Raw genomic sequence first — 21,386 nt, 5'->3', positions numbered from 1 at the left:
GTAAAAAGATCACTCATCATTATAATTTATCACTCATCACTATCACTTGACATTCTATTATTCCCTACTGAAAAGCATTGGAAGACTATGGAAGAGCACTTAAAGGTATTAGTTTCATCATTTTCTCCTTTTCCAGCACACGCCTAACATTGTTTGTGTGTACGTACATATGTGCATACATATATGCAATGCCTTAATGGAAGAAGGTTAACATTCTCTACAAACATTAACACACTCAGTCTCAAAAGCAGTCTTTTGAGGTCGTCATCACCATTTTTTAGCTAGCAAAATTTASGAAAGCAGAGCCTGTGCGTTCAGTAACGTCGGCAGTCCCCTAGTCACCGTTAAACAGCCAGAAGCGTGAATCAACAGCAGCTGCGGAAATGAAGCTGGTTACTAAACGGACGAGATACGGATCAGGAAGCCTCTCCGAAAAACGACGTCCTAATGAAGGGAAGTACTGAAGCACATGCGCAGTCCCAAGTACGAGTGCTGGACGCCAGGGCCAGCCCAGCCGCTGAGCCGGGGCCCGGGCACACAAATGAATCTGTTAACACATCCTGAAGGGACAGCTTGGAAACAGTTAAAATAAAGTATTCTCATATTTTCAGGTTTTTTACTGCGCTAAATAAATACAATTTAATTACATAACAATGCACTGTTGTGTTAAATGACAGGACGCAGATTTTTTACAATCCACTTTGGGAGCAGACCTGCTACTATACTCCAAGCCATGGTTCTTCCATCAAGGTGTTTCTATATGGCAAAGCAGAATACTGCAACATGTACGAATGTAAATTTTTCCATATTTTCAGTATGAAAACCACAACAGAGCCTTGCTAGTACAGACTGCATATATGCATAAAATAATAAAAACTATATATTCATGGACATACACACTTAACAAATACAATATCTTAAAGCCAGAGGGAGAATTATGATCAGGTGTTTTGACTTCCTGCATAACATGACCATAAACCCTTTCACCTGAGGGCTTATATTTTTCAAGCAATGTTTATAAATATTCAACAGCATCTTCCCAATGAGATCTCAAGCTGCTTGCAATTAAGCCTCTCAGCTCCCTAAAAYGTACAGAGGTGCGGGCTCCAGYTTGCAGATGGGGAAACTGAGGCATGGAGGATTCTGGCCTACAGAGTCAAACACCTCTCAAGGAAATGAATTTCATAGTAAAAGGGAAAAGTTGGCCACTGTGTACACCAAAGGCTTGGTACACCAAACAAGTGTACGGTAGACAGAGCTTCAGGAAGAGGCACTAGTTTCAGCATCAGGTCAACCTGCGATTAAATCCTCACTCAACAACACAGAAGCCAAAAGGGAAAGAGAATTTCTGACCATCCCTCAGTTGGTGACTTTGCAGACCACAGACAAGCAAACGCCCACAGAAACGTGGGGCTAGAGACAACCTAGCACAGATTGGGAGTACAACGCCTGGAGGGCAGCCGGCAGCCTGGGCCCYACGAGGGACAGGGGAAGCTCCCAGACAGCTTCGGATGTGGACTGTTAATAAAATACACATCATGGAGGACAGGCAGGAGAGGGTGATGTTTATGAGCAATGGGAAGGTTAAGATACTGAAGAAAAGTGTAGTTTGACAATTCCTTAAATGGGAAATTGAGCATCAACACACAAGGCTACATGGTGCAGRTGATGGGCAGCATGGATAGCTTCCTCCCTCTTTTTTCTGCCTTTTCTACAGGGAGTTTACTGCTGGCTATGAACATCGTAGGCTATCAGCTCTAGTCCAAGCGCAGCACTGGCCGGCCATCCTCTGCAACTGGTGGTTTGGGACGCAGGTGCTGGGGCAAGGCTGGTGTAGGAGGAAAAGCAGAGTTTCAACTGGACCACGTGAGGCCCCTTTTACTTCAATGAGCCCCAAACTGCCCAAGAGATGCTGTTCTGAGCTATTTAAAGATGACAAGTACTTTCTTGAGATCTGTGAATCATTTTCCCAACCGCAAACTAAGGCACGGATATGAATAAATGAAAATCAGCATCAGCATTATCAGTGCCAGTGCTTGTCAGCTCAGCTCCAAACACGTCACTCCCATCACTAAGATAAGGTTAACTTCAAGAGACTTGGGATAGGCAGAGAAAATTCTCCATCTGCCAGATTCCTGCTGAATCTTTTGTGAGCTAACATTTTATAAGACACAACACTTAAACGTATCTTAGTCTCAATAATGAAGTAATGACTTTCTCAGAAACTGGAATTTTCTCCAGAACTACAATTGCTTTCTATACTTTCAACATACTCAAAGTTTATAGATCAGGTACCTATTGAGAGTTGAAGTGCTTAAGTTCAAGCTTCTTGAGAGCGAAGTTCTGCCTTAGGATTCCTGCTCTTACCAATGCAAAGGTCATATAACGCCCTCCCACACTCCCAGCCAGGTAAAAATAAGGGAAACATTCTCCCATTGACACTGCAAACATTGTGTGAAGCTCAAAGAGATATGTATGACGCACAAAATTTGAATTACTACTGGCAACAACTAAAAGACAATATTCTCTATCTTGTGACTAATCATTTCACATAAATCATCCAGTTTAGTTCAAAATGTCATTGACTGAAATAGGAGGAGTCCGTGGAGGAGTACTCTCACATTAGATACGTAGACAGTGACAGGAGAATGAAACACTTTGGAGAAAACTTTCCATTTTTTCTTTTTAGGATTAATTTCCCATAGTTAGCTTGCGTACTATACCTGTATAGCTTTATGGAGACAAACGCATGCTTGTGTATTTGCTTATGAGGGTTTATTATGGCACTACATCAAAAGAATCAACTAGGAAGGTGCCAGCATGGAATACGGTTGCAAATTCAGCATATTTAAACGTGGGCAAAAAACAGCWTTATGCTAGGAATTCTTATATAGAGCTATTATGCCTTCTAAACGCGCTATATCTACTCTACACAGGTTCTTTACTGTGCTTAACGCCATGTATGTGAGCACACATTCAATCGTCACCATCCCTCTCTAGCTTATTCCTTTGCAACATTTTGATTAGCCTTTGTGAGTAATAACAGGAGAGGGACCAAGCAGGTATGTCAAGAGTTAAGATATGCCAAATGCTCAATCTTTATTCTTCTTTCGGGGTTTCACGTGCCAGCTTGAGCATCAGTGCTTCAAAGTCTCCCCAGAGCAATTATACACTGCACCTCCAAAAGCCATCGAAAGAATAGCTGGAAGGAATAAGTATAGAAGATGTCCACAGACCCAGAGATATGGACCAAGTTCATCAGGGTAATTAGCAACTTTGTCCTTCTCTGGAAATTCAAAGCAGCAGTCAGCATATCTGGAATAGTAACTGTGCTCTAGCTATTTTAACAAAGCAACCGTGCTTTTTTAAATGCTTTAAAAGTTCAATACTGAAGGTTAATAGTTCATTATAAATGTCTTCCTTGCAGTTTGGGCAGGAGAGATGGTTCTTGTTTTATATTTTACTCTATTATTTTTAAGAACTGAAAAGTCCAAATAAAATTGTGTTAAGAATCACAGTGGTAAAATAAGAATAAAAATACATAATTGTAATTATCCCCAGACAAAGACTAGAAAGTCAAGCAATTTAGGGTCAAAGTTATACCTAAAAGAATCCAAGGTGCACATGTGTAAGGCACCCAGACATCCTTAATTTGCCCTGGAGTAAAATAGTAGTATGTATTCAAAAATAATATATTAAAAATAACAAATTTAAATCTAAGTCACATATACTACAATTCTTTAATCAATCTTATGATTTTTGTGTGGCATCTTTACAGATTATGGCTGTTTGGGTGTATTATGCATCCATTTTCTGCTTCTTGTTATCTTTAGATTACTTTTAAGTAGAACTCTAAAACTGAATTTCCTGGGACATAATACTTCATTTCGGGATGATTACAGCTYGGGATGGTTTTGCTCACCTAATGCCAGACTGGTACTTACTAAAAGCGACTTTAATGTCTCCCTAGCTTCTTCTCCCTGAGACCAGGTGCTATAGCCCCCACTCCAGTGTTTCCTGAAAGTAGCTACAAAAAGAAGTACTAATGAGACACTGTGTAATAATTGCAGTGATTAAGGGGAGAAATGGGCAGTGCAGTGAGGGATTACACGTGACTCTCTCTTCAAAATCTTCTTGAATAGTCAAAACAGTTTACTACGTATAACTTCAGACTAATTTTCTTCCTGCCTGGTCATGTATATAAGACTGAGAACACAAACTACCCTGTGTGTGCAGAACAGGGCACAAACTCAAATGTATGGGATAATACAAGATTTTAAAGTGTCGCCCAAAGTAACATGCTTGAGATCACACAAATACTATAGCAGAACTGATCTCTTGTTTCTCACCACCCTACTTAAGTCACAGATCACCTTGGACTTTGTTGGAGGGAGTGCATACGAACTAGGAAAAACCACTGATCTTTTCACTTGCCTCTTTTCTTTTCTGAAGCAGCAGCTCCAATCTTTCATTAGCTCTTTTGCCAATCATTTTGTTTCTCTCAGCTTCGTACTGCCTCTGTGTATTATCCTGATGAATGCTCAGGTTTAAGGCAACATTCACAAGAGCAGTCATAAGCTTCATAGCTGTAAAAGCAAAAGACAGAAGATGACTATTTACCTGCAGTCAGAGCTCAAAAATATTGCCTTGGCAGATCCATACTCAGAAAATAAACAGCTCTTGACCCTGATACACAACCATCTGGGAAGGTACTTCCCACCCAAGCAATACCCAGGCCTCTTTGCTGATCAGAAATGATGGTATATATCGTGTTGACTTTCCCATCTTCTCCAGAAAATCCTGCAATTCCTGAGTGCATAGGGTCAGAGAGTGAGCATGTCAACCTGCAGGATCAGTGTACACCACAAAGCCAGTTACTGTGCAACTACAGACATTTCTCTGCTGAGCAGTATCCTAATAGATGCCTCCATATTAAGGAAAACTCTTAACTAATAATTACCGAAGATTACTCAATTTAAAAGGGGCCAGAGCACTGGTTCTCTGAAAGTAAGTCTTGCCTTGCTCTAAAGCCAGGTGTATAACTGTAGAAAAATATTATTAGAACTTTATGTGTCCCTTTAGATCTGTTTTCAAAAGTGCTGGGTGTAATACTGTTCATGTATATTTTTCCGTGTTATTTTAGTTTTACAAAAACATTAATAATTGTCTTTCCTATGTTCTGTGTGGTTACACGGCGTATCACATTTTACGATACTGGAAAAGACAGCAAAATAATGCAACAAACTATCACAGCCACTCTGCTAAATATGCAGCATAATATCATTAACAAGAACATTTCACCTGCAGAAGGAAGCCCTGTCTTCAAGGCAAAAGAGCAAGCATGCAAACAGAGATGAGAACTACTCTTAGGGTAACTCAGTCTAATCTTGCTACTGCTCAAAGCCTAGAAGCACCCATAGGCGCTTGTCTTGGTTCTTTGCAATAGTCAATCATTTCTCATTCAATTTGGCTAGCATAGAGGAAAATTGCGAACACTCCTCCACTCAAGAGCACTCCTCCGAGAACAAATGAAATTCCCAAAGTAAATCTTCATAATCTTTATTTATCGAGACTGAACTCCATGGCATCGCGCTGACCTCTGCTCTGCAGGATAGCAACATCATCAAATCTGCAAAAAATTGCCTGAAGGCGATTTGCAGCATCAAACAAAGCTCTCRTGTTTGTTAAAATAAATAAATAAATAGATGAATAAAATGCATCTGGCATGCTAAATCTATCACTGGAAAATGCTGGAGATCTTCAACAGCTCCTAATTCTCATTCAAGCACTAGATATACAATATATCCAATATAAGCAACCAGCAGTACTAGAAACCTTTTAACAACCGAAGCTAGTTGCGATAAACTCAGGCCTTAGCATTTACTTATACTTGCTTGGGGTTTCTAGCTACATAATTCATTTTGAACGGTGGCAGCTATTTCTGCTATGCAGCACAGTTCTTGTGTCGCGCCTCTAAGGCTTCAGTCAAGCCTCTCAAACTTTCCAAACATTACCTGTCCCACACAAGGACGAATCGATTCAAAAAAAGAGACCAGAGCACCTACATGATTATCCTCACTCCATGATCTCTCTCCTATAAAACAACCCATCACCAGCTAAGCAAATCAGGATCACCTGGAACTGAAGATAGCATCAGCTGGACAGGAACTCAGTTTCCATCTCAGTTTAAGTAATAGGCAGAGATTTCCAGTGGGTTATCCGCACATCACACAGCGTTCACATTTGAAGACTGAATTTGCAGAGGCAAACTCCGAACATGGAAACTTATACCTGCATTATTCATGTTTTTAACATCCCAAGTCACGGAATAAGGGAAAGAAGGCAAAGGGACATGTTTCCAAAGGAGTTCAATTATCGTGAGTTGAGGGTTTTGTTTTTAAATTTTAAATCAAACTCCAATCATATCTGGAGTTGGTTTGGTGGTATCATTGGAAATCTGTCTCTCACTTAGATTCATAGTGAGAGAAGAACTCTAAAAAAAACCCCCACTGGTTTCACTTGTGGGTATTGACCATTTGGAAACCTGATTTCTTACAAAACTGTAAGAAGCTGATTGTGCAAAGACTAACTAGATCAGTAACAAATGATGGCAGTAGAAATATCCAGATTATGACAAATGTCTCCTCTAAAAGCTTCAAACGTTTGGAAAGGCCTATGAACAGTCTAGGGAGAAAAGTTCCCCCACCTGATTTAGCTGAGCAGATGAGATCAGTAGAAGGATACCACCTGACACACCTGGCTTTAGACCCCTACCTGTGAGCTAGCCATCCTAGTAATGCTTTATGACCAGAGAGAAAGGGGTACTTCCAGAGAGCAACTCATCCATCTTAAAGAAGACATCTGATACAGGTCAGATGAAACATGCTCTTCTAGCCTATGGCTATCTAACGATATAACCAGCGCCTTGCTCAGGTGTAGGCAGAGGTGTTGTACAGTGTGGTGATGCTGGAGGTAGAAGACGACAGTGAGATCTAGAATTATGGCTGAGTGTTCCCAAGCCTTATGCTTCTCAGGAAGGGAGGCAAAGATTTTCTTTCTTTGGTGGACTGGAATTCTTTTTTAATACAATTTTGTTGACACTTAATTAGAATCAATTTTTGATACGTAATTACGAAGACATGCTATACAAGAAATGAGCAATTTATAAAGAAACACAAGACATAAGCATGCCACTTTTGATTTACAGGATTCACTTGAGTCCCCTGGGCATGACAGCAACCTCTGAGACCAAGTGCCTGGGCACACTCAGATACAGYAAGAGGTATCTGAAACAATTTGAGAGTGATGAAATCAATCCCCAAAGCTGTCAGGTGGACCGACCTGACATCACTAGATTGCTTTCATAATAACTGGCAATTAACACAGATATAAATCTAACTTTCAAAAGTGTCTTCACTACCTCCTGCTTCACCCTCTGAGCTACATGGCTACAAATAAGTGGTTCCAATTTTTAGGATTGCAAAACAGATTTCACAAACACTAATTCATACACTATTGTTATTAATTCATACACTATTGTTATTAATAAAGCATTCAGATGACATTAAAATAACAAGTCCACAGAGTAAACTCTGCAATATAAACCATTCAAATAAATATTACACAAATAAAGCATCTCTACTGAATATTTGAACACATTACTGAATGATTACCTGCATGCATGTGTTTACACATACATACATATATACACATATGTGTATATGAATATATATACACATCTCAAATAAAAAGGAAAACTGTATTTTAACTGTAGTTATACCATGTATGGTAGTTGATTTGAGCATGCTTTCCAGAGTTCTCAGTGTTGGTCAAATTCCTCTCAAAATTACCGCTATCAAAATGAGCGGTCATTTTAGGAGCAGCTAAATAATAACATCTCTTTTGGAAATTCTCCATGCCAGGTTACTTACCAGCTAACGTACTAGTGTGCCTGAAAGCCCGCACCTGGGAGTCTGACAAACCGGTCAGAAGAGAGATCACCGTGTCCATCATGTATTCGTCGTAAATGATGCTGTACTGACACTGTCGAATGAGCACTCCAATGAACTCACAGAAATTGGATCGAAACTTTTTCCACTGTGGCCCAGGCATGGTAAGCGGATAATCACCACTGTCCTGAAAAAAGAGAAAATGAATATACTAAGTATTAAAAGTTTTCCCATTTAATTTATCACCACTTTCATTCTGGGCTCTGTATAGTCCAAAATGTGCATCCAGACTTAATTCTCCTCCTTGTGTGCCAGGTTAGGAAGGAGGACAAAGGACAGGGAAGGAATATTTCAAAGTCTTCAAGGTCAAAACCTAAAGGAAGGCTTGTGTGACTGCAGGTTTGTGTCATTCGCCGCCCCACTCCCATCCCACGGCAATATGCTAAACAACTGGTTACCTCTGCCCACAAACTCCGCTTTACTCATATGACATTTACAATTGCGATCTTATCAGAAAGTAAAGATTGCCCTTTCCTGATTTTATGAACTTACCCTTTTTCTAGTGATTAAACCTACTTTATGACAGAAGCAATGGAAATTGTACTGCAGATTTGTATACCCCACCCAAGTTCATACACCCCATTTTCCAGCGATTATTGCAAGACTGCCGTGAGCATGTGAACTCTCAGTTCAATTAAGTTTAACTCCTCTCCAAGACTAATAATTTCTCACTGTTCTTACCTCAAGCAATACAGCATTTCAGTGACCTCCCATAATTAGAAAATGCTTTTTTCTTTCCGCTCTCCAATGAAAACCACTAACCATAAACTCCCTGTCATCTGATGTGTAAGCCAGCTCCAGACTCTGCRGAACCCCAAAGCAGTGACGCTCCATCCCGAGTCTCTCCCCCATGATAAGAAGTCGGTAGTGTCAAGGTCAGTCCATTCGGGCATTTTTATTCTGCGTTTTTGTGAACAGCAAGCAGTTCTGCTCTCTTGGGACTTGTCTTATTGCGCAGACTGAACMGTGTAAAGCCAGTAGCTTAAGTGTAGAGGAGCTGTAATCAAATAACCTTTTATCTAAACTTCATCAAACACATTGCCCTGCAGCAAAAATCTACCTAATTTAACTAAATCACAGACATTTCAGTTCTACTAACATAATGATTGAAGTCRCAAAGGCAAGCGCTCAAATGTTAGAAAAAGACAAAATTAGGAGAGGGCCTTAATGACCCTACTGTCTCATTCATTGCAACGGCTGAATGGCATTATCTTAATGAGCATTTTTTATTTTTTTTTAATCTTTGTGCACCCAATTTGAGACAAACAGGAGCTTAAAAAAAAAAAAAAAAGAGAGAAAGAGAGAGAGAATTCAGAGAGTTGTAAAGCTCTTGACATAGTTAAAGGTATCTCCTAACACATTCAACTGTAGCTGTGAGTCCTGAGAACTTCTGCAAATCAGACCAAAGTGTTTCCTAGTAGAAACCCAGCTAAGAATATAGTCTAAAATATGTAGCGCTGCACAGGACATTTCCCACAGAATGATGCTGTCGCATTTCTGGCATCCAAATAGCAAAGCACAGGGATGTCAGTGGAAGTCCCTGTCTCCAGTCAAACCTGCGGCAGCAGTGAACAAGGTTATTTTCATCACTTCCAAGTCCTGCACAACTGTCTTTTCACTGATGATGAAGAAAACTAATATACCAATTCCTTCCACAGATGCTGAAATTAAGACCAACAGCCTGCTGATTACTGTGGCACTGAAAGAAGAACGCAACTATCTTGAAAATGTAGAGAAAGCAGCAAATCTGCGCATCTTCAATGGAAATCAAGATATTTTCTGGGCAGCACACTGTGCTAACGAACAGAAGATGCAAGATTTTACCCCAGCTAGTACTGCACTTGTACTCCTTTTTCCTATTAGCTCTAGGCTTGTAGGAAAGATTTATCATAGCACAAATATGAAAATGGGTACTTCGCACCACCTTCACACACCAGTGTGCCCCTTTTCACCCTAATCTGACACAACGYACCTGGCATTTTCGGTACCTTTTGGTACAGGGAGGAAAATATGCCATTAAAGTGGACGCTCTCCATCTGAAAATGGCAAGTCTACAGATTTAAAGTGAAGGTAGGTTGGGCTGGTAGAACTGTCCTAATGCTTTTGAAGAAAGCCCCATCAACTTTCTCACCCTCCTTCGCTCCCTCACCCCCAAGCAGCCAGACCAGGATATTCTCATGTCTCTTATTTGTCGATTCTCTGCCTTCAGCCTTTGAATGACACTTGGACTGAAATGGGATCTCAGGGAATGAGAAGGCAGCAGGGCAAGGAAAAGACTCTGAGGCCAAGAGTCCTAGGCAGCAGCTTAGTCTCATGAAGACACTGTAGGGGATGACATGAAGAATTGAGAGGGCTGGTCCCCAAGTATGCAAAAAATGGTGGCACTTTACTGAGATAAATCATGATAAACTGGCCTGGCCACCACTATCGGCCCCTTTCCAGCTCCCTTTCCTTCACTGCTTACTATAGACGTAAAAAAAGACAGAAAGGAGAAGAAAAAGAAGGCTGCAGTGGCAGGATGGGCTCAAGGAGGCAGCCTAGCTGGTCTGCACGGGGTCAGGGGAACACAGCCACCATCGCGGCTGGAAGGAGGCAAGCAGCAGATCTCCTTCTCCAGCAAGCTGGGAAGTCTCAAGAGGATCTGCCAAACTGAGCTCGAGTTGCCCTTACCCAAAGGCTTGGCACTGACGAGTGGTGTCTGCTACCAACAGTTCTCCCAGAAACAAATGACTGTAATTTTAAAATCTGCTCAAGACTGAGAAAGACTTTTTCACTTCATTATGCGCTTTACCCTGAACACTAATGTAAGCTGCTCGTAGTGCCATTCCTAAATGTTTTTATTTTGGCAGGTCTCTCTTGTGATATACGATGTCCCGCCAGGCCCAGAGCAATCTGAAATATTATTAGCAATATGAACAAATAGGTCATAAAATGATGACAAACTTACCATGCTGTGACCATCAGATATATGAACATCAGTAGAAAACTGCATTAAAATGCTAAAATGTTTGCCATTGCCAGCATGGTATGACTTGATTCCACATCTCAAAATATTTACAGGGTTGGGGTCTAAGATTAACAATTTCACACTTTTATACTAAAACCCACAAATTCTTTCACAAACTCTTTMAAGTATTAAGGAACAGAATCCTTTAATTTAGAGAAATTTTAGACAACGGAGAAAGAACGTTTACATACTAGTATCTATAATTCATTGATGTATCTTGCTTATATACACATTCATACTGTGAATAAGCACATTTGGGGGAGACTTCCCCCCTGCCTTTTTTGGGGGTCCGATATCTTTCCTTCCTGCCCTCCCAAGATGACTATTCTTGACAAAAACAACTGAGTCCTAAGCAAGAAAAAAGTAACCTATATACTTTCCAAGCTGTGGTATAGCTATGCACTTTGGATGAAAGCAAGACCCTCTTTTTCTACACCAGCAAAATAGGAGTTTTTATTACCGGCCTTTTTATGGAGAAATACTAGGGAACAGCCATCACCACACAGGAACTAAGTAACAGAAAAGCGGCTGCGCAGGAACCTGCTGCGAGAGCTCAAAGGTGGGTGAGATGCCCTAGAAGGGCTAATCTAGCTCCGCAGCGTCTCTGAGGAGTGTTTCTACTACCTGCTCGGCGCGTACGTTGAGCTGTATTTCTGCCTTTGTCGGACATAAAGCAATTGCAAAACCACACAGAGTTGGTGTGGTTATTGGGCAGAAGCAGCCTGATAGTTTCTGAGATCCACCACAGCATGGTCTCATCCACATGGATGAGAGATGAGAGTATCTCTTAGAGCACCTATATTCACAGAACACAAAATCAAGTCTTTGCAGGAGAAAATTGCCCCTTTTTTTTTTTAATACCAAAACCAGTAGGTTTTTTTGAGGCATGCTGACTACATGTACATTTACGACTCTTTACTCACAACTTATTTCAGGCTTCCTTTAAAAGGCTTTAAAAGGCTTCTTTTCAGCTTCTTCACTTTTGAAATAAAATGTTTGTAAATGTATATAGTTAAATTACATTGATTAATTCAACGATCTGGCATCTCGTATGCTTTATGTGATCCAGCTCATGCAAATACAGTGAAAGCACCGTCTGGATTCTGYGGAAGTTGGAGACCACAGAAATGTTTATAGTACCAGAGACAGCTTTGAGGACACATGTCACAGCCAGCTCTTCCTATTGCCCTAAATTTTCCAGCAACCAGCTATCTGCGTCAGTGCTTGATAGGGGGGTTTTGAGAAATACTTTCTTCTGTCAGCTGTGGGACCATTCTCCCTTGGGCAAAATTCACGTTCTTTGGCTTTTTTACAGCACCCTGCCCATTCGACTTTGCACAACGGGGCTTGCTTAGAGGCACTATCCAATGCTGCTTTCAAATTACACTAGCAAAAATTCACTGCATTTCATTAACTTTTGTTGGGTGATGTTTTAAGGAGCAAAAATAATTCAGCCGGAATGTAGCACAAAATTGATACAATCCCTTTGCTCTTCACTGTACACCTACACTTGATTCACCGTACCCTACCCAACCTGTGCACAGCGGCTCCAACTCAAACTCCTCAGCACAGCAAAAGCAGTATCCACACAGTTAAAGTTAAGCACATATTTAATATTTTGTTGCATAGGGCCATGAACTTCCATGAAGATGGAAATCCTGCAGAGGTTACTCCTGAAAGAGAGCAGCATTCATAATTATGCTTTTCCTGATCAATTTTTGAATCACAGCCTTGGCCTTCCATTTAGGATTGGTCAGAAAAAGACACTGCAAATGCAAGAAAATGCAGATATTTCAGTGTTTGTTTTTCTTGCTAAGTAAAATGAAAACTCAGAATACCGAAGCTTTTTCATACATCAAAAAAAAAATCAAAGAACTTAGTTTGAAAATCTCAAAGCTAAATATTATTCACCATTAGGAACATTAAATTTATTTTTGATGGAAGATGTCCAATCTGAATTGAAACATATTTATTTCAAGCAAAATGTTTACATCTGTTGAAAGAATATTACTTCCTGTAAGGCTGTTCCAAAATGGTAATTTTCATGTCAAGCTAATATTTGATTTAAACTGCCACTTCAAAAGAAAAAAAATATTAATTTGCATGCAGAACACAGCCCAGAACGCCCCTAATGCCTAGCTGCAGTCCTGCCTTGAGCATCTGCGATTCTTCACTGCGTGACGGMGGTTTTGAGGGGTCGACTGCAGAATCCAGACCGCCACCACCAAGTTCATGGGCTGAGAAAACTCTCTACAGATCTTCCTACTGCTTCCTCTTATTAATCTCTCTGATACAGTCAAGCGCGATACCTGCATAAGGACCGACGAGGATATCCCACAACCAATGCAAAGATACATGGCAGGGCTTACACGGATGCACGCACCCAGCCTGGCTCTTGCAGAGCCACCCACTACCTTTGCACAATATTTCTCAGACCTGGCCAGGCTCTCTTACCACTCTGGATGTGAGCTTGCTCCGTGCTGTGGCGGGATAACACATTTATGTTCTCAAACTGACAAATCACAAAAAGTTCAGCACCGGTATTTCAGCGTTCGGGGCCCACTCGCTCTTCAACACAGCCTTTGCAGCAGCAGTGGCTATGACTGCCCTTTCGAGATATTTCATTACTTTGTTTTACCATTATTACTCTTTCCTCAAGCCCGCATTGACTTGATATTTCTCATCCGACAGTCTAAATTGCCACTTTGCTTGAGTTTACTCCATCAGCGTAGTTTCTTATATTGAGACACTGCTTATTCACTGGTTTCTTACCCACCACATTTTTATTAAATAAATAAATAAATAAATAAATATAAAAGCACTGTTTCTATACTATACCTCATCAAATTCTTCAGTCATCTTCCTTATGATTTCTGCGTTTTGCATGTTCCTGAACATTTCAATTCTTACAGTACCTGTGATATAACGAAGGAACAAAAGAAATTAACACAACTTGGTTTTGTTAGGTCAAAATATCAATCTCTAAGTTTTTCTGCTGCTAAACTTACAGCTCAATAATACGTATGAAAGAACATATAATAGCAATGATACCGGAAGCATATTGAACAAGACTGTCTCTTGAAGAAATGGGTAAAAAAAGAATCATTTGTCCTGCTGTCAGACTGGGAGTTAGTAAAATTTTCAATCTTTTTACTCTTTACAGCTGAGCAGATGTGATCCAGGAGCAATTAAACAGGAATGTAGCACTCATGCCGTGTCTGCAGTTACTAAGCGTTTTCAATTTTGTGTGCAAAATCAGGTGAAAACCGTCCTTCAGTTCRACAGCCAGCGCTGGCACTGCTCCACTTTTCCCGATGGGCCAGCGGGGTTACAGGAGGRATTTCTCCGGAGGGATTTCCCTGCTGCTCAGCTCAGGACCAGCATGGCCTATCCACGCAGGCGCAGCACGGGCTGAAGGAGCTGCAGCCGTGGCGCGACRGTCAGCTAGTTTCTCCGAAACCGAAGGCTCCAAAGGGCTCCGACAAGACGTGAACCAGCCCAGGACCAAAAGCAGCAATTGCATTTACGTTATATTTACGTTATGGATTATCCCACTCCCCCATGTTGCCCAAACAGTGAAGCTGACAGGATTAAAATTTCATTTTGAATAGGACAAAGCTATTAAAATGAACGGACTATAATGCGATAGCAGTAAACAAAAATTTGTGTTAACTTGATGCTAAATACAATCAGTATAAACAAATAAAATATTTTTACACTATGTTATTGCCTTTTCAGCTAAACATTATCCAATCTCCAATCATATGGCACAAGTCAGCGTAGAGTTGTTTTTTTTTGTCACTGCTTGATCTTCTTTTGTTAATGGAGGAAATGCAGAAAAAGTAAGCAAACTTCAGAGCTACAAACCTCACCCCAAACTTGCTAATATTACGAAGGAGAGGCATCCTTGCTATTGCAAAAAATTCAACTGGATCAATGATCCACCATCTGGCTCCAAAATACAAACCATAACAGTAGAGGCTTAACAGCTAACAATATTAATTCCTGTAAAAAGGCTAAATTAAGACAGAGTTAAGCATATTAATTATTGTGGAAATGTTTTAATTCCTCTATTTTATTCCTTCAAAAACAAGCGTTAGAAACATATGCATTTGAAAATAAACAAGCACAGTTACAGTTCACCAGATTTCTGTATTTTAATAGAAGTACTGTTTTACAATACTGCTTAAATCTTGATTTCTTCAATTGGTAGTGCTTCTTCATGAAGTAATATTCACTTGTTATCTATTTCATACCAGACTGTCATTCTAATAATGGTGTTTGAAGTCTGTGCACGGCGATTTCCTTATTTTTCATAAAGAATTAGTAATGTGATCTATTAATATAAATCAAGGAACCCAAGAGAATATTACCATATGATATGTGAAGATCTGTTTTATCAGCTTTGAAATCAGTTCTAATTGTAGTTATACTTTAAATCTTTCCCCCAATATTGAAAGTTTTGTTTTTAGTAAGTGAAACAGTTGCAGTATGTTGACTAGTTAACAGCTGTTCTTGGGAATCCAGCTCAACTGCATTAATAGCTTTTCTCTCACGGAGTGCTGTCATCTCTTCTTCTTTTTAATGGTAATATAACCCTCTCTGAATAAGTAACCTTTGTTATTTTATTTCTTCTATTTCCAATTCTATTCCCATCTATTTATATCTTCTGTTAATAACCTTAAGCAGCATTCATATCATATCTAAGCATGTTACTTTGTCAGAAAAAGCAAAAATACTGTAGCTAAAATTCCCTGTTAATTCACTTCCCTCAGTTCAAACCTCTCTCTGATTCAGTGCAGTCCTGTTTCAGCTCTCTATACCTTTTCCCCCTGAGGATATAGGATCTAATTATACTGTGGTCACTACTACTTAGCGGCTCAGATATTGTCACTTCTTAAATGACCTCCTGCATGTTACTTAACAATCAAGCCGAGAATAATTCTGCCTTGAGTAACTTCTCTAAAGCAATCCGTTTCAGGAGGTGACTGCTTAAAGCGCTCATTTTTTTTATTTGCAATGTTGCTATGTAATATATTTATGAACAGGCTTGTTAACCCCTCCTTTAATCCAGCGGCTCTGCAGGTGCAATAACGGCGCTCCAAGAACGCCGGTGGCTTGAACTGGCTGCACACGCCCAACGTGTTACCATCAGACCAGAAACGGCATGGCCTGTTCCCCCAGACCAGATACAGGAGAGGCTGCACCCCGGGACCACAGACCACTGGCAGCTTCCTTGGAGTTACGCAAACTCTCGACATCTCCCACGGATGCTGGCGTGGACACGAGCAAACGTGGGCAAGGAAGCAACTCAAGACTAAAAAGTCAACAGACAGAAGGTAAGCCCCCGGTCTTCTGCCAAATAAGTATTAATCGTATGAGACCTTAACCTCTCCCAATCATAGAGATTGGAAGAATAGTAGGAAGGTGACTGGTAACCAGAAGAAAGATCTATAAAGGCATCAGGATGAAGACACTGGCAGATTTGAACTGCAAAGTATAATATGAGAAAAGGTAGTACACCCTTTTGCATTAGCTGAAAGTCAAAAGTTGGGAGAGCGCTGTGAAGTAACCTGGACTGCTGAAATTGCCGAGAGAGGGCAAGTTTCATAAAGAACCTGCAAGGATGGACGATGAATACAGAATTGCTGGCTGTGCGACGTTTCCTCCCCGATATCATTCAATGGGCATTTCCTGCACCTTTCTCCACACTTACCGTTTGGATCATATGAAAGAAAGAATTAATTTCCACAATGTCCATAAGTGCAGTTTTTAGTTCATTAACATTTGAGACAACTATTTTTTGCAACACTTTTGGGCTGAATTCTCAATGCTCAACTTGGAACATGGTGTACTTTTTACACTTCAGTTCCTGTTCAGAGAGGAGAGCAGCCTGACACTAAGCAGAAATTACAAACCTGTAAAAAAGTTTACTTCATGTGACTAGCTCACCATCACATAGGGACATTAAGGCAGATCTTCTCTCCTTGGAATCGATGAGAGTTAATCATTAATCTAAACAGAAGCAGTACTGGGCCAGCTGAACCACATTCAAATAGGCTTGTAGGCTCCTGAATCCCATCAGGGCTCCTAATTTTCCACCAATTTCTGTGCATGAAAATTGAAATGCTTTACTCAAAATCAGAAGTCAGGGCTCTAAAAAGAAATTTGTCTAAATATTTAGTTGAAATTGTAGCAGATGCCAGAATAGAAGACTTTTACTTATCTATTCCCCAATTCTTCCTGTTGCATTTGCTCTCTGTTGCCCAACCCCTGCCACAAATGAGGCAGGTAATCAAAAGCGAGTATGTTCCTATGAAGCACAGCCCCAATCATCCTTGAACAGGTTCAGACTATGAACTCTTACTGAACGAATCCGTAAGAATCCCAAGGAAAAAAGAAGTATGGTCTCATGCAGTTAAAACCTGATCAACTGGAGAATGACAGGAAACGATACTAAGAAGAATTCTGATGGTTCATCTGAGCCAACCCTCCCAGTGAAGGCAGAATCAAATTATATAATGAGCCAGTTCCTGAAACATGTTCAAATGTGTTTTTTGAAATTTCTCCGCAATGTTAACCCTTGATTGCTCATGTGACCCACAGTATACGCAGAAAAAGTGTATTCTCTTCATCTTTCTGATTATCTGTCATAAATTTGAAGATGGTTAGCACATCTCCCATAAGTCTTCTCTTCTCCAGATCAAATAATCACAGTTCATAAAATCACAGAAATGTTTGCTGGAAGAGACCTCTAGAGATTTTTCATCCACCCTCTTGCTCAGAGCAGGACTATCAGATGAAGGCAGCTGTGGCTTTTTCTAGCTGAGTCTTGAAAACCTGCAAGGATAGAGACGACCCCATCATGGCTCTTGGTACCTGATACAGTGCTGCACCAGCCTCCTGGGGAAGAAGATTTTCTTAATGCCCAATCTGAGCCTTCCAAGTTGAAATTTGTGACTGATGCTCCTTGTTATATCATCTGCCACTAATGAGAACTGTCTCCATCAGCTCCCCTTCAAATAACTGTAAGTTGCTACTAGATAGCCTGTTGGCATCCTCTTTTCCAGACAAACAAACGTGGCTCCTTCTAAAGCATAAATATTATACAAGACAAAGATTCAGCAGCAACCTTCTTTTCCTGAATTTTGAGATCTTGATTTTGTGACAAATTTTTCCATGTAATTTTCTTTTCTTTGAATTAAACAGAAAAGACAAAGACCAGAAATGTTACAGAGAACTGCACACATCCCAGCGTGAGTCTTAAGCAGTATCAGAAACATTATATGCACAGAGCAGACCTTCACCAGGCAGCAGAGAAAAATGGCAAATAAAGTCATTAGTTATCTTGTCATCACGAACCAATACTTGAGCGTAGAGACATGCTTTACCATAGCAACGCAATGTTAAACCTGAGAAAACCTGCAATCAAATCTCGGTTCCAGACTGGAGGAAACTTTGGTTGTTACAGTCCTTTCATCATTTCTATGACCCGTTGGTACTTTCTCCTCCCACCGCCTGCCTGCCACCTCCAGTTCCTCCTCTGGGCTCATTACGCATACAACGATGGCACATACATATAACACACAAAGTAATTAACGGAGACGGCAAGAKGCATGTTCAAAGGGGCCACTACTGAAGCATTTTAAATCTTATCTCCTCTATAATACAAGGCACAGAAATTCGTAATTGTTCTGGTTTGAAGAATTTAAAAATAAGGAAGAAAACACTTTTTWTTTTTCTTATTGTCATTCCAAAAAACAGCTGAACTGTTTCTGCTGAACTTTCAAAACCAAATTCAGCCTAAGGCAGACACCCAGTATGGAACCTCAATCTAAATCTGTTAAAGTTTACTACAATGGAAACTGACTGAAAATAATCACATTAATAACGCCTATAGCTATAAGCAGGATCAATAAGGACCATCAAAAAACGCCAGTTAAACTGGGAGGACTTACTAATCGTTTTGCCTACTGCAAGGCTCACTGCAAAAAATGGTAGAATTCTGGTATCAAATCTGTGCAATTTCTTATACCCAAATTCAGGGATAGTTGTTTTATCTTTAGAGTGAACATTTCCATACCACACTTAGGAGTTCAGAGTTCTGAATGGCATTAGCAAGTTGATAACCTTTTTTGATGATTGTTCTGCATGATTTGAACTGTCCATCTCTTTAAAAAAAAAAACAAAACGTAATTTGATCCAAAAGACACCAGTGAAGGTAATAATTCCCTCATTACAGGCACAGGAACCAAAACACCAAAGGCTGCTTGAAATTGTTACAAAGAGGACAATGAAATGTGCCAGCAATAATTCAGTTATTTCCCCTCGATGCAAGAAATAAGCATGGACTTTCTTAGTAAAAAGTGATAGAAACTTTTAATAACTATTGTGAAGAAACTGCATCCTATGCAATTCCTGATCTCCTAGTTATGTGTGAGCATTTGCTATTTGCTTAAATTACCCTGAGTATCAAAAGAATGAGAAATGGAAAACAGAAATCCAGGAGAGACCCAAGGAACTGCCTACCATTAAATCTGATTGCTGTGCCGGACTGGAAGATGAGGTCCTACAGAGCTGGTAGGCCTCTTCAAGGGTTGATGGTGTTTTTGTACAGTGACTCTTCACAAACCACTTGGAGCTCTGTACAGCATGTTTTAAGTTTATGCAACATATTTACATTTTTAAAATCCTATAATGAACTCCCTCATCTTAAGTGTTTAAAGAAGTTGACATGGAATAAGAGAGGAAGTTTTTAGATTAAAAGATAAGAAAGTGAGGGCAGAAAAAATTGGTGTTTTCAGAATTGAACAAAGCTATCAACAGATCTTTCTAAGGATCTAAGGATCAGTGCTGCTATAAATATGCTAAATAGCAGAGATAAATGCTCTGAAAGAAAGGATGAATAATGGAGCTGACAAAGTTTGCTGGGGACAAAATTACTTAGAACATCTAGAGGTAAAGCTGACAGCTAATATTGCCAAAAGATTTCTGAGTAATGAAACTGATAAAACGGCAAATAATGCTTTTTGGGAAAAAGTACACTAATTCCACAAACTAGCAGGAGAAAAAGAAGTAGGACTGCATAATTTAAAGGATCCAAAAATAGTACACTTCATGTATTCAAGTCTTAAAACTTTGATAAAGGAAATCCCTTCACTTTTGAGTTTAAGGTAGCTAATACTGTTTTGGTATTGCTCTACAGTTATCTGCATTCAGAAGCAGTAAGCTGCTTTTCATCTTGATGTTAATGCCCCTGACTTTGAATAACAGAAGCCACATAATTCTTAACTAAGCCATTAAACTTGCAATGTAGTATTTGTACAGAATGACTTCACAAAGTAGATCTTTTCAGGCTTTGGTGGCTTGAAGTACTGACTCTCACAAGGCACACACACCTTTTTGTCAGGCAACTGCACACTCGAACAAGAATAAGTGTCATGAACACGAGGAAAAGCTTTGGAGCCTCTGCTACCCTAAAGGCAGCGCTTTGTTCCTTGTCAGGTCTTAATGCATCTGTACGTTGAATGRTGCGCGGCCGCGGGGACACTTATTCTTGAGAAGAGAGGGAAAACTTCTTTTTCAAAGAATAGCGAATACTTGCTCCTCTGTTTGCCCTTATTTCTTTTTTCTGTTGTTTGGGTTTTTCCCTAATTCTGTATATACTTTTGGAAGTGGGATGACCAGAACCGCATTCAGTGCCCAAGATGCAGATGCAACATGAGTTTATGAGGTAGCCTGTTTGTTTTTTTTTTAATATATATACACACAAACATTTCTCCTTTATTTCTAATTCTTAACTTTGCCTTTCAGAGCACTTCCAAGCAAAGAGCCGATATTTTCAAATTATTCACAACGACAGCAGGCTCCAGGAACAAAACTTGAGTAACCACAATTTATCATTGCATATGTGGAAACCAACTTTGGCTTCACGCTGTCAGAGGTTGCTCAAATCCAACAACAGAAACCTAGGCAGTTTGGAGGTAAGGCTGAAAGCAAGTGCAAGATATAATCATGTAAATATTTGAATTAGGTGCCCAAGTCCCTTTAGGTATACCTATTCTTTCAGAGTACTTTTATCAAAGACTCTTTTCAGATCTAGACTCACATCCATCATCTGCGCTGTCAACACTCAAGCACATAAGCTTCCCTCTTATGTGAGGGTGAGGCCAAGGACAGCAGCATGTGACCGTGGGCCAAAGCTCTTTCCCATTAAAACTGAATGGACAGTAAGAAAAAAGGAGTCAATTGTACCACAAGTCTCACCAGCAACAAATACAATGAAAAAACACCCTAAGTGCACTGTGAACACCTTAAGTCTGAGCTAGAGTCAAGCTCAGAACCAGCCATTCGGCTGGAGAGTGCATAGG

The 21,386-nt window shown here is 40.1% G+C and overlaps 1 protein-coding gene across 6 annotated transcripts in view; it reads right to left on the bottom strand.

Moving 5' to 3' along the window:
* The window catches only part of STAG1 (stromal antigen 1), a 154,353-nt gene that overhangs the window by 81,208 nt on the left and 51,759 nt on the right, over window positions 1–21,386 (bottom strand). For all 6 annotated transcript variants that reach the window (XM_026075538.1, XM_026075542.1, XM_026075541.1 and 3 more), the window contains 3 exons: window positions 13,855–13,931; window positions 7,932–8,136; window positions 4,435–4,586 (listed from right to left, as the gene is read on the bottom strand). In XM_026075538.1, coding sequence (XP_025931323.1) covers window positions 4,435–4,586; window positions 7,932–8,136; window positions 13,855–13,931 — 434 coding nt within the window. The remainder of the gene's footprint in view (window positions 1–4,434; window positions 4,587–7,931; window positions 8,137–13,854; window positions 13,932–21,386) is intronic.

The sequence above is a fragment of the Apteryx rowi genome, unplaced genomic scaffold, assembly GCF_003343035.1.
Source record: "Apteryx rowi isolate R43461 unplaced genomic scaffold, aptRow1 scaffold_406, whole genome shotgun sequence".
NCBI lineage: Eukaryota > Metazoa > Chordata > Aves > Apterygiformes > Apterygidae > Apteryx > Apteryx rowi.
This window is presented reverse-complemented; position numbering and strand designations above follow the sequence as displayed.